At 43.3% G+C, this 14151-nt stretch overlaps 1 protein-coding gene across 4 annotated transcripts in view; it reads left to right on the top strand.

Annotated features, from left to right (window-relative positions):
- ARHGEF3 (Rho guanine nucleotide exchange factor 3) overlaps nt 1–14151 on the top strand; it is a 308374-nt gene that overhangs the window by 252326 nt on the left and 41897 nt on the right. For 3 of the 4 annotated variants that reach the window (XM_034658496.1, XM_011231271.3, XM_002913517.4), the window contains one exon: nt 7429–7536. In XM_034658496.1, coding sequence (XP_034514387.1) covers nt 7429–7536 — 108 coding nt within the window. Of the gene's footprint in view, nt 1–5965; nt 6333–7428; nt 7537–14151 lie in introns of those variants that run through there. The other variant, XM_002913518.4, reaches the window with a different exon arrangement.

The raw sequence follows: 14151 nt of genomic DNA, 5'->3' as shown, positions 1-14151 counted from the left end.
TCATGAAAGACCAGGGAACTATCACAGATTGGAGGAGACTACGGAGATATGACTGTGAAATATAATGTGAGATTCTAGTTTGGATCCTGAAAGAGAAAAGGGATATTAGTGGGGAAACGGGTGAAATCCTAGTAAATCCTTTAATAGTTTAGTTAATAATCTTGTAACAATGTTAGATCTTAAAATCGGGAAAATAGGGTACAGAGTGCATGGGAACATTCTGTACTATTCTTGCAACTCTTCTATAAATCTAAAATTATTTCAAGATCAATTTCTTTAAAAAAGAGAATGCACACATGGAATGATTAGATAAATTCACCTGTTCTTAGTGGCAAAGGGGAAGGGGAGGAGAAATAATCTAGTAAAAACATACCAGTTGTGAGTTCAGTTTTAGGCTCTGTTTGTGGAAAGCTTGCTTTTCACAATGCACCGTGCCGTGTGCTCATTATCATCCCTTTAGAGGATTAGTGTAGCTGAGGTGTATGGTCCAGGATAAGAGCCCCATCTTGCCTCTGCCACCTGAGATGGGTGACCTGTGTAACTATTTATGCTCACTGAGCCTCAGCTTACTCATCTGTGAAATGAGAATAATGGTATTAGCTCTTTCATTGGATGTTCTGAAGATGCCACAAGCAAATCCATGTAAAGCGGTCAGCCCAGTGCCTGACACAGATTATAAACTCTTATGGAATTAAATGATCGCTCTTAGCCACAATTCCCACTACTGCACTATGAGAGGATTCTTTCCTCGTTTTTCAGTTGAAGAAACTTGTAGGTAAGTAAATTGCTTGAGATCACCCAGCTAGAATGTATGAGAGCCAGAGTCGGATGGATGGATGGATGGATGGATGGATGGATGGATGGATGGATGGACAGATAGATTTCATTTAAATGAGGCTCATTTTTAGTCATTTAGTTAGAAAACCATTAGCTGGGAAGGAGATCTGCGGGAATATCTTGTCTTTGAGGGACAAGATACAAAGCAGGCTGTCAGGTCCCCCAGAGGGGAGGAGAGGAGCCACTTGAAGTAAAGCTATGGCTTGGAGGAGGCACAAGCAAGAGTAGAAAACAAACAAACAAAAAAAACTGGCCAGAAATTCAGTGAGAAACCCAAAAAGGGTGGGAAGTCCTTGACAATAGAAGGTGTCAAAAGAAGTGAGAACACCGTAATATTTGTGGTGACCTAGAAGTTCTGAAGGGTGACAATCTTGGGCATAAACCATAAGACAGTGTGAACCAGCCTTTGGGCCTAAGGATGTGGGTAGTAAAGTCAAGGCAGTCATGGAGTCATGAGCTTTACATTTATTTGCCTGAAGAGAGGCAGAGTAGGAGTGAGCCTCTGGCAAGGATGGAAGGTCTTTGTCTTCTTAGTAGAAGATGGTGCTGTTGCAGGAATGGAGAGAAAAACATGAATTTGGGGAGGTAGAATCAGGGAAAGGAAAGCACACTCATAAAATAAATACAGCAGAACAGAAGTGTCCCCTCCCTGGGCAGTCTGACCTTGAATGGCTCCTGTTCTCTGTTTCTACCTCAGAGTGGAACTCCACCAGATTGTTTTGTGTCGAAGAGTCCAGTGATTGGCAGCCTGTTGATGGGTTTCTTGACGAGAGCAAACAAAAAAACCAGTCAACAGAATAGAGCAGACTTCAGGGAGTCTGGTGGCTGGGTCAGTGCCTCTCCGTGGGGTTGCTCATCTTTAAGTTTGAACGTTTCAAAGTAGCTCTCCCAGCTTTTTGATTTCCCAACCACACAGACTCTTCCCTCTTCTGGCCTATGTTAGTTGCAAGTTACTGAAATTCACGAGTGGGATTTTTTTCTTTCATTTTTACCAGGTTTCTTCTAATTACGTTCAGTTCTAGATGATGTCTGTCATCTGTCTCTTTCAGTATTCTTTCTCACTAGATCCTCACTAACAGCTAAAGTACCAATCTGTGATGGCATCTGTCTGCTCACTGATACATTTGCAAAATGGTTCTCTGTCCATTAAAATAAACCTTTGTATTATCTAGTGTCTGACTGTATATCACAGGCAGGACTGTATACTGATATCCCTTTGGCTGGCCCCCCCGCTTTGACAGTTACCACCCCGTGATCAGCCTTGTTCCTACACATCCCGGCTCCCGCTCCCTGTTTACTATGAAGCAGATCTCAGGCACCCTATCATTTTGTTCGTTCCTTATTTGTATACATCAGTGGTCAGGAAAAGTTTGTGTCATGCTTGGGCTGATTTAATTGGAAAGTTAAGACAATAAAATGTAATAGGATAGGGTTTACTCACATAAAGATAAGTCAGATATCTCCCCTGCTTACCAGGGGAGGACCCTGCATACCCAGCTCCAGAAAGAATAAGCAAATCACGCCCATGCCAGTTCCAGAGCTTGAAAACTAAGTGTGCCTTGGGAAGGTGCTATACCTGGGAGACTTTGAGTATATCACAGCAGAAAAGCTGAGGCTGAGGACGGCTGATGCAGGAAATGATCCCTATAAAGCCAGCAGTAGCATAGAGCAGTGGTTTGCAAACTATGGCCCACGGGCCAAATACAGCCCACCTCCTATAGTCTTCAAGCAAAGAATGGTTTCTATTTTTAATGGTTGAAAAAAGCAAAACAAAAATATTTTGTGACATGTAAAAACTCTATGGAATTCAGATTTCAGAACATAATCACATTTATTTATTTACATGCTGTTTAAGGCTGATGGCGGAGATGAGCAGTCATGACAGAGGCTAGATGCCCACAAAGCCTAAAACATTTACCATCTGGCCCCTTATATAAAGCCGTAAGGCATGGGCTCTGGAGCCAGCCTGCCTAGGTGTAAATCCTGGCCACCTTTTTTGAGCAACTTTAAGCACATTGCTCATCCTCTGCCTCAGTATCTCCATCTGTAAAATATGGATCATCATAGTATGTACCTTGCACGGGTATTAGGAGGAATAAATTAGTAGACATCTGTAAAGCATTGAGAGGAGTCCCTGCACGTTATATGAGCTCATTATTATTATTTCATAATGTGAGAGCTTCTCAACCACTCTGAGATTGTAACTTCTGTTTAACATGAAGATGATGAAAGCCTCCTAGAGGGCTACTGGATGTTCTCAGCACACCTCCTCCCTCCACAGAGATGGAGCCCTGCCTAAGGCTTCCCTGGTGTCCTCAAACATTTGAAAGACTTTTCTGACTCCATCAACCCATTGGCAGAAGCATCAGCGGGCACAGTTGATGCTCACTTCACCCTTGCTCCTGGCCAGGTGTGTAACAGCCAAGAGAGGTGTTGCCCTGCAGTAGAGTGGTCAGTCCTGCACTGGTGAATGCATTTCTGGTCCCTCTTGGGCTGGGTCTGTGGCTGAGTGAAAGTAGTCTCATGGCAACTACAAACACAATGAGGAAGACCCTCCAATTGCTCCCAATGCCAGTCTAGCTGCAAAAAATGAAATGCAGGAAGAATGAGTGATGGTTTCCTATATGCCACATCTATTAGAATGGAATCATTTNGAGTGATGGTTTCCTATATGCCACATCTATTAGAATGGTTGAAGGAATTAACAGTTGTGCTAGATCATATTGATATGATAGGCACTTTCTTACATGCATGTAATCTGCTTTGGTTTTTTACCTGTTGGGAGGTAAGAATGAGGAGAGGGAAAGAAAACCATTGTCTCCCCTAGCAAAGGAGTATTAAAATCTACTTAATAAAATCTCACATTAGGGGCATCTGGGTGGCTCAGTCGGTTAAGTGTCTGTCTTTGGCTCGGGTCATGATCCCGGGTTCCTGGGATCAACCCCTGCGTCTGGCACCCTGCTTGGCGGGGAGTCTGCTTCTCTCTCTCGCAAATAAATAAATAAAATCTTTAAAAAATAAAAATAAAATCTCACATTAAAAACAAAATGGTATGGGATACTTTATTCCCCTTTGTTTGTAATTCGAGCACAAAAGATGTTTTAAATTTCCGTGCCAATTTATTTATGAAAATACGTGACCTCCATGCCTCTTCATTGTCTCCTTCCCTTCCTGCCACCCCTCCCTTCTTTTTTTTCCCCTTTCCTTGTCCTCTGAAAATATAACAAGAAAACATTTGTTTAAAGTCAATATTCATTCATTATGAAAATTCATAGCAAACTTAGCATAGAGTGGAACTTTTTCTACTTGATAAAGGGTATCTCATCCATGCTCTCAGCAAACACAATTCATAATGATGAACTCTTCATAATAACCACTTTAGAATCAAGAATTACACTAGTGTACCTGCTCTCTCAGCCTGTAATCAATAATATACAGGTGGTCCTAGCTAGTGCAATAAGACAAGAAAAACAAAAAAACCTATAAGGCCTAGAAAAAATGAAACACATTTTTGTTATGCATACAATACTGCCTACACACAATACTCAATGCCTTTATCTTTTTTCTGTTTTTTAGCCTTTTTAGTGAGGTGCCTCCTGCCCTGTCTTAAAATTGCATGGTAGGGGTGGTACCTGTACTTGAAACAGAATATCTTGTGTCTGGGTTTAGCATTGACCTTGCCCAGCTTGGTCTGGCAGCTGAGTTGTTGGACTAGAAACTTCTGGAGGTTATATTTTGTCATCTATCTGTAAAGCCCAAAAGCATCCTTGGAATTGCATTTGCTAGTTTTCAGTAGAGCTATTTAACTAGAATCTGGAAACATTTTCCCCGAGGGCTCTTTTTAGATAGCAGTAAAATGTAGCTGGAGACATACTGAGTAAATGGAAAAGAAAAATCAAATTAGGGCAAGAATTTTTTTAATCTCCTAGTCTCACTGAAGCCCTCAAGGAGAACACCATAATTCATATTTTGCTCATGTGGGTCAGGCATAAAGCTTCCTCCATAGATCCAATAACCTGTAAATGTTCTGATTTTGAAATTGCACCTGCCTGCTTTGCTGGATCTCAGCACTAAATCATGCAGCAGTGGTTTCTGGTTCAATTGTTCGTTACTTGGGAATGTCAGATTGCCAGAGAGCAGCCTGATGTTTACTTCCAAATGGGCAATGCCTTAGGAAAGGAGTTTTAATTACAATCTCATGTAGCACCACTGCACACAATGTGCAGAGGGGCGGGCATTTGCACTGTGCATACATCTTGTAGCTGTGTAAACACCCATCGACTGGGTCATATAAAATGGGCAGCAAAGTCAGCAGAACCTTAGAAAAGATGACACAGCAAGTGGAACAGCACTGAATCTTCCCCCATCCTGCCAAGCGTGCAATGCTCCCTGTCCCTTTTTAAAGCACGAGAACCCAATTGGCGTCTGCCCTTCAGCTTCCCCATTCTGATACAGAATCTGTGATCCAGCACCTTTAGCCATTAAAAAACAGCGATCTGGGAGTCTCTGGGCTCTGAGGTATCTGCGGGATCATCTGAGACCAAGTCCTGCTACCCCATGAAGTCCCTCCCCTCCTTATTTGCTGCAATGCAGTTTGTACCACCAAGGGTGGGGATATTACAACTCTGGCATTTCCAGCCCAAAGCAGGAGCTATTTAGAGAAATACAGGGAACGCTCAAGAGGGTGTGTGTGTGTGTGTGCGTGTGTTTGTGTGTGTGTTTAGTATGCTGGTGATGCAGCTCTGACGTAAAAAATATTTTAAAAATCCTCCTCTGGGCACAGATGCTCAGGAGCCAGGCAGTGGACAGGGAGCATCCTGAAGGACATTGTCACCTGGAAGCAGAAGGGCTATTGGATCTTTCTCTTAAGCACTTCAATAATAATAATGGAATGTCTCTCATATTGAGAGATTCATCCCTTGCGTTTTGGAACTGAGCCTTCCCAGTGTTCGGAGAGTTTCCTACTGTCTGTTCCGCTCAGCATGCCAAGAAGCTGGAGAGGTCCCCGGCAGCCTGGATTCATTCTCTGTCTTGGAAAAGTATTTCACTGGTTCGAGAAATCATGAAGTCAATCCTGGCAACATTGTGGAATTGTTTTGCACTTTTTTTTTCTTTAGTCTTTTAATTTTTCTATTTAAATGCCAGAAAGATTGGGTCTATTTCCAAGAGGGCTTCTGACATCTGAGATTGGCAAGGGCACAAAATGACATGAGCATTTCTCGGCAGAATTCCAAAGTCAGGCAAGATTTTTCCAAGCACCTACTATGTTCAAAACACCTTGCAGAGATGTCTTGGAGAATCTGAAGTTCTGGCTTACCCCTCAAAACTTTGAAAGCAATGGCTGAAAAGGAAAGATGAGCATCTTGAGGCTTCCTCTGGAAATGGTTGAGGTTCGCCACAACAATTGGCAAGTTTGGCTTTTTCCATCAAAATTTGCTGTCTTCATGTGCTGTCCAGCATCTACTGCAGGTCAGATGGAGCTTAGGAAGGCAAGGGTAACTGTCCTCTTTGTCTTTGTAAAATGTTTCGTCTGTCATGTCCCTCTTGCCCACAGCCTGTTGTTTTTATGTAAATTCTCATCTGCAGAGACATTGGAATGGGTAGGCTCCCTCTCACCCATCAGCTTGGTTTGGGGTAACTTGCAGATTTGCAAATGTTTTATGTGGAGGGGATTTTTAAAACTTGTGGCTCTATGAATTAGAAAAATGGATGCGCACTATAGGATTTTCTCTCCGTACATTTTCTCTTGCTGGTTGTTATTTATAAGTATTCATCGGTGCATTTCAATTATACTGTAGATAGAAAGATGCTTTTTAAAGAGCCCAGTAATAGAAGAACTTCCTTTAATATAAATTTTTTTTAATTTAGTGAACTGAAAAAACAAACATTCCTTGTGCTTTAGAAAAGCCCCATTGAGGGACGCCTGGGTGGCACAGCGGTTAAGCGTCTGCCTTCGGCTCAGGGCGTGATCCCGGCATTGTGGGATCGAGCCCCACATCAGGCTCCTCCGCTATGAGCCTGCTTCTTCCTCTCCCACTCCCCCTGCTTGTGTTCCCTCTCTAGCTGGCTCTCTCTATCTCTGTCGAATAAATAAATAAAATCTTAAAAAAAAAATTTAAGAAAAGCCCCATTGCATAAAAAAAAAAAATTGGAGAGTGGCTTCAGGCAAAGTAAAGAAAAGGTTTTTAAAAAAATGAAACCAGAAGTATCAAAACACAACTGCCTGACAAGGTCATTGGATGGGAAATCCGAGGCAGCTTTTCTCTACAGGAGGCACTGGGGAGAATGATTCTAAGTAGAAGCTTCTGAATTAAAAGCCGGCAGATACTGAAGGTGAAGGGTAGGGAGCAGACCCTACCCATTTGCTGTCTGCCCAGAGGCTGCTTCTGTTGATGTCCCCTGCCATTTCCCCTTCGGGGCTCCTGAGCCAAGTCATCTCCACACAGCTGGAGTGAGACGGGGCACTGTTTATATTCCATAGATCGGTAGGAGCGGCTGGTGGAGTGGGACTGGACGGAGGGTGGAGTTATGTTGTCCGTAATTAACCTTGACATTTTCCTTCCTTTTTTTTTTTTTTTTTAAACCCTATAGGAGCCTAGTAATAAACGGGTCAAACCCCTTTCCAGAGTCACATCACTAGCAAACCTCATCCCACCCGTGAAGGCCACCCCGTTAAAGCGCTTCAGCCAAACCCTGCAGGTAAGAAGGACATGGTGGGCTTGTGTTTGCAGAAAACCATGTTGTGCAGGGGAAGTTTTTGCTGCTTTCCCTAGAACCTCCCCTGCGATCTGAATCAAGGCTTATTTCAGCAGAAGAGAGCAAATGAGGGAACTGAAAGGAAGAAAGATGTGTTTTCAAGTTGTAAACTGGGGTCAGGTGGAGTCCTTTGAAGGCTAACTTGAGGAATCATCTGCGTTGGGTCTTTCCTCAGAGTCCTGTACGCCATCCATATGCACACTCACAGGCTTGATCCTAAAGTATCTATGGGCTTCCTAAGAAAACCAGCGGGTGACGTGAGCTGGAGGGTAGGAGAGCCTAGTGCTTAGACCAGGGTCTGTAGACTACAGCATGCGGAGAAGAATTCAGCCTGCCCCCTGTTTTCTTATGGTGCACAAGCTGAGAGTGATTTTTCCTTTTTAAATAACGGGGGCAAAAGTCAAAAGAGGAACAATATTTCCTGACACGTGAAAAGTATATGAAATTCAAATTTTTCAGCGTCTGTAAGTAAAGATTTATCGGAAAACAGGCATCTGAATATTTATGTACCATCTGTGGTCGCTTTTGGGCTGTAGTGGCACAGCCGAGGAGCTGTGGTGGACACCTTATTGCACACAAGGCCCCAAATATTTACTATCTGGCCCCTTTACAGAAAATGTTTCCTGACTCCTGGCTTAGACCAAAGGCCCTGTGGTGGAAGTATCTCAGTTCTGACCTTGGCTCTGTCACTCAGACACTTTGTTACCCTGGGCAGGTGACTTAATGTCTCTAGGTCTTGCTTTTATTCCTAGTGGGTAAATTGGGGGTGATGCCACCAGCTTCTTTAGAATGGAATCATTGTAAAGATTTATAAGATAGTGTATTTAAAGTACTTGTATTGGGATGCCTGGGTGGCTCAGTGGGTTAAGCGTCTGCCTTCGGCTCAGGTCATGATCCCAGGGTCCTGGGATCGAGTCCCGCATCAGGCTCCTTACTCAGCGGGGAGCCTGCTTCTCCCTCTGCCTGCTGCTCCCCCTGCTTATGCGCTCTCTCTTTCTCTGCCAAATAAATAAATAAAATCTTTAAAAAAAATAAAGTCCTTAGTATTTATAAAATAGTCCATTTAAAGGGCTATATTGCTAACAAAACTATACTAAGCCCTTTGTTAGCAATCACTAACTTACTAATTAGCTGGCTAAGTAGTAGATATTAGCTACTATAATAATTCTTTGGTAAACAAGTGGCTGTAGTTGTTCTTAAACTCCCAATAAAGTTCATCTTTTAAGGTGAATATTGAGATTTGTCCATGGTCTTGGACCAAATTTGATAATCATAAAAATCCTCTTGCAGACTGAAGCCAACAGAAGCCATGCCATGAAAAGGTTTACCTTGTTTAGCTGAGAAGTGGTCTCGAGTCTGCCATTCCTAACTTGTCTTGAATACTTTTGCTTAGCAGTATTTTTACCTTGGCTTTCCGAGTTATTAAGAAAATTGTGGACCAGAACTCCAGGCATGTCCTATGCTATGAAAATCTATGATTTGGAACTATTTTAGATCTCACTTACCCCCTCCTGCCATTGCTTCCACACCATTCAGCCAACATGCCATGATTCTGCCTAGCCCAGGCTGTTCTCCTCATATCCCTATGGATGCTTTCCTTCTTCGGGACTTATTCCCTGCCCTGTGCATTCCTCTGTTAGCTCTCCTCAGTTTCTTCTCAATGAATACCTCACCTAATTAGCTATAGGTTTGGCTCTGTTTCTCTCATTGCTTGGGCCTGTGGGCCCTTGCTTATCCCCTGATCCCCTTAGTGGGAGAATGGAGAAGGAAAAGAAATAAGGTCATCTGGGGGAGCCAGATGAAGGGCTTTGAAGCTAGTGAAGAAAAATGTGTTTACCTTCTCTCCCCCATGACCAGTCCCTCAGCCCTCTGGCCAAGTTCATCACAGGCTTCCCCTGGAAGATTCATCACCGCCCTAGTCCTGCACATCTGGTCTTTCGCTGAGTTCTGCTTTTTGAAGATTCTTTAGCCTGTCTGCTGCCATTTCACCCTTTCCTTTCCATCCCAGTGGCTGGGGCTCAAGTTCATGCTATAGTTATTTCCTCCCTTGACTATGAGACCTCCGCATTGCTGGCCATGTCTTCCCATTGGCTCTCCTAGGGCAGTCACACCTCTTCCCGGGGAAGACCCTCACTCATTCTGTAAGCATTGGTGGGCCCTCATCACGCACAAGGCTCTACATCCTGCCCTCGTGTTGCTTACATCCTGGACATAGCTGCCTTCTGGTAGATTCATGGCCATATTTGGCCCTCAAATTGTTTTTGTTTGGCTGTATAGTGTTTTGAGCTAACATTTAAAAATCCAAACAATCTGTATAAGAATTTGTAATTCCAGGGGCACCTGGGTGGCTCGGTCAGTTGAGCCTCTCACTCTTAATTTCAGCTCAGGTCATGATCTCAGGGTTGTGGGATCAAGCCCCACGTTGGACTCTGCACTGAACATGGAGCTTGCTTGGGATTCTCTCTCTCCCTCTGCCTCTCCCCCTACTCATACGCTCTCTATAAATAAAAGGAAAAAAAAGAAAATTAAATAAAAAAGGATTTAGAGTTCTGGCTTCTTTTAAAGACTTGAAAGGCTTGGCAGTGCTGGGCCTGTGTTGCCACAAGGTAGTAATGAGCTGGACCTGGTTAGCCAGCCAGTTGTCACCTATAAATGTCCCCACCTCTCCCAGTTGTCCTTCCAACACCTGACCCCTTGACTCACTGTCATTACTTTGCCTGGCCTGTAGACTCCATGTTTATGCTCCTTGGTCTGGGGCAGCTTGGTCTATGCCTCCCACCACAGCCCAGACCTGACTGTGTGTTGCTGTAAGAGCCCCCATTGTTGTACCTTCAAAACCTTTCCTTTAGCTTCCCAGGCAACCTTTATTCCTCCTCTCCCGTCTCTGCTCTACACAGATTCTACACAGGGAAGCCTGCGGAAAAATTTGGTCACCTTGAAAATTTGCATTGACCGAGAGAACTGGGACAGAAACAAATCAAGCCGTGTCTGAAAGCCAGCAGACTGAGGCCAAACAAGGATGAGAAAGCCGGTCCTGAGGGAGGGATCTGACATGTGGAAATTGGTTTCTAAAACCTCAAAGATTTTTTTTGGCAAAATAATTTTTTAATTTACTTTTTTCAAATATCATGATAAATAGCTAACTCCAGGCTCCATTTATGGGACAGAAACAAGCCAGCAGAAGCAGAATGGTTATTCATAACAGCTGTGCACATGGACACAGAGAGAACGTGAACAGTGTCCTTATGCTGTGTGTGTCCGTGGGGGGTCAGTGAATGGAAATGTGCCCCTGTGTGCAGAGTTAGACAGCCATGTTTGCAGATGATCTGCAAAGCACAGAGAATGCTCTCTCACCCCCCAGATGTCTCCCTGTTGGTCACCTTTGTGCATGCAATACATGGTTTGCAGAATTATTTCCAGCCTGCATCTCAGTAACTGCCCCATGACTTTATTGCTTCCCTCTCCAGCTAGAATGGGCTAGGGTGCTAATGTCATCTGAAGAGCAGGGAGGAGGGGAAGCAGGCAGCCCCGAAGGGTACTCCATGGGCCGTCTTCACATCTTCTTCCATTTTGTGGGCAGCAGTCTTGGCACCTGTTCCAAAAGGGAAGGAACAAAGAATAAGGAGAATGGGGTAGGGGCTGCCCCACACCTCTCAGCATTCATTCTTCACTCATAGGTGTTTATTATATATGCCTCTTCCGTTTCCAAAAACAACTCGAGGCTGTAATCGAGCACCTTGGTTCTCTGTCCCTGGTGCCTGGGCTCATAGAGACATATATATCCTTTTCAGTGTCCAGTTATCTCTGAGGTTGAGTTCCTTCTGTTATAGAAGAAGAGAGGACTTAGGCCCAAACACCCAAACACAATACTTTAATCGATAATGGAGCACTTAGCAGTCCTTCCTCCGGCTCCTCAGGAGAAGCCCCCGTTAGCCCAGAAGGATATCAGGACAGCTCAGGGCTAGCAGCTTTGCCAAAAAGGTTAAAACCCCAGCCACAAATGTGAGTTGTTCTTGCAGCAATGGTTCAGCAAGACACTGCAGAACTTGTTCTCTCATGCCTCCCCTGTGCCCCATATAGACTGGGGGCTCGGGCCTCAGCACAAAGACAGCATTTGTGGAAGTCGGAGAGGGACAGCCGTCTGCCTGGCCTTCTGTCTCTGTCTGACTGGGAAGTTAGTGCTGCTGATAGACTGGAGCACAGATCCCTGTGGGCCTAAAAATCTCCTCACTGGCCTGCCTGAGAGGAAAATGCAGTCCATCTCTGAAAGGGGCCTGCATGTACCCCTCCTGTGCAGTGAGGACAGTGAGCTCGCCGTGGGCGGGTCGCTGAGCCCTGCCTCTCCTGCCACGGCTCTGCACAGCTGGTAGACGCATTTGAGCTGGGGCCAGTGCTAGGGCCCGTGGGTGCTATGGAATCCTGTGTTCATAGCACTGTGGTTGAGCCCTGCGTTCTCTCTGAACATGAGCTTCATTTCTTTTCCATTGTAAAAGTGTGGGTTCATTATGGAAAAATACAGAAAAGGAGAAAGAGAAAAGATTCCACTGCAAAACAACCCCTGTTAATATTTTAATAATTTCCTTCCAGTGTTATTCGAGGTATATCTACATAACTTGCATACTCTGAGCCTCATCTGGGGTTACTCACGGTGTACCCAGCCTTATCTTTGTGCGATCTGTTCACTCTTGGATTGAAATCTCCCACGGCGACCGTGCATGGTCAGTTTCTCTTGGCATTTCTATTGGTCTTGGCCTCACATATTTCCAAGCTAGGCAGTTAGGCATGTAAAGGTTCCTCTCATCATTGTTACAGCCTCTTGGGGGGAATTGCACCTTTCCTTAAGATTCAATAACCCTCTCATTTCTTTTAAGGCTTTTTGTCTTGAGTTATGTCTCTTTTTTTTTGTACTTTGCATTTTGCCTGGTTTCTTCCATCTCTTTTATTTGCATCCTCTGTCATTTAGCTGGATCAGAATTTTGTTATAGTTTAAGGGAAGCATTATATCACTTTTTCAAGTTATTCTTGGGAAATATGATCTTAATGGACCAAGTATATATTATTCCACTGTGTTGATGTGACTTATTTTATATAACCAGTCTCCTATTGATGGTTATTTAGGCTGTGAATATTTTTTATATTATCGAATAACTCTGTATTGAATGTCTTTTGAAGACATTTGTCCTATTTTTTTAAAAGTACCTTCCGATTGTGCTTTCTTTTCTGATTATAGAACATCTTTTTAAAATTGAAAAATAGAAACACAGAAAAGGGAGTAAAAGTCACTTGTAACCCCATCTCCCCATCCCTAAAAATCTTATATTAAACATTTTCATGTACACTCAGACAATCTTCTCTTTTACAATATACCTGCATGTGTTTTTTTAAACAAAATCATAATCATATGTTTATATGTATATACTATTGTATATGCATATATTGTTTTATATATATATATATAATACTATCTGTTAACATGTTTTTGTCTTAGCAGTATAAAATGAACTTATAGTATGAGAATACACTTTCATGTCATTAAGTATTTTTCACAAACCCAATTCTTAATGAATTCATATAGTATTTCATCAAAAGGATATACCAGGTATTGGTTTTTCATTCTTCTTTTGTTGAACATTTATTTCCATTTTTCTACCATTATAGATGATACTGCTTTAAACATCCTGATTGCAAATCTCATGTGTGTCTGTATTCCTTCCTTTCCTTTGATGATATTCCCAGAAGTGGAATTCTGGTCAAATGATGTAAACTCAAGGCATCTGATGTCACTAGAGTCAGACCTCTCTTCCTGGTGTGTACCTGTCTTGGGCAGAATTGCTCCTCCATGTTCTCACATCCTAATTCTAGACTCATAGTCACATTTTCCCCTCTCTTTTGCCACCGTTTTTCCCCCTGCTGGGACATCTTCACAGGATGGCCCTTCCCAGGGGCCCCTTGACTTTCCACACAGAACAAGGTTGTCTCTTACTTTTGGTATGCCTAGCACTACATGTGACTTAGGGCATGCTCAGAAGCTGACAGTTACTGTTATTATTGCATTTATTACTAGAAAAGCTGGCCATTGCTCTTCCTGGGGGCTCTCCAGGAGCTAGGAGTGGGTGCCCACCTAGGATTATATAATAACTGGACTCCTTCACAACAGTGTATCAGCCCTCTTCCACTTGTATCCCCTTGGGGAGGACTGTTGTGGCTTGGGAAGGGTTCACAGTCTCTCACTGCTCCATTCCCGGGCCTTTAGATCTGCAAAGTATTTCATTTCACCGATGCAGCAGAAAATGGGATATATTAGTGTTCTCCACTTACTATTCATTATATCTACTGTGTTATTTGTTCTGTTCTAGACTTGTTGGGGAAGGTAATCAGTACGCAAAAGGAGACAGGGCCTACTCTAGAGAAGGATAAAATCTACTTTTTTTTTTTTATTTTTTATTTATTTTTTTTTTTAAGTTTTTTTTTATTTATTTATTCGACAGAGATAGAGACAGCCAGCGAGAGAGGGAACACAAGCAGGGGGAGTGGGAGAGGAAGAAGCAGGCTCATAGC

The sequence above is a fragment of the Ailuropoda melanoleuca genome, chromosome 4, assembly GCF_002007445.2.
Source record: "Ailuropoda melanoleuca isolate Jingjing chromosome 4, ASM200744v2, whole genome shotgun sequence".
In the NCBI taxonomy this organism is placed as follows: Eukaryota; Metazoa; Chordata; class Mammalia; order Carnivora; family Ursidae; genus Ailuropoda; species Ailuropoda melanoleuca.
The sequence above is the reverse complement of the archived record's forward strand: the minus strand, read 5'-3'. Positions and strand labels throughout refer to the sequence as shown.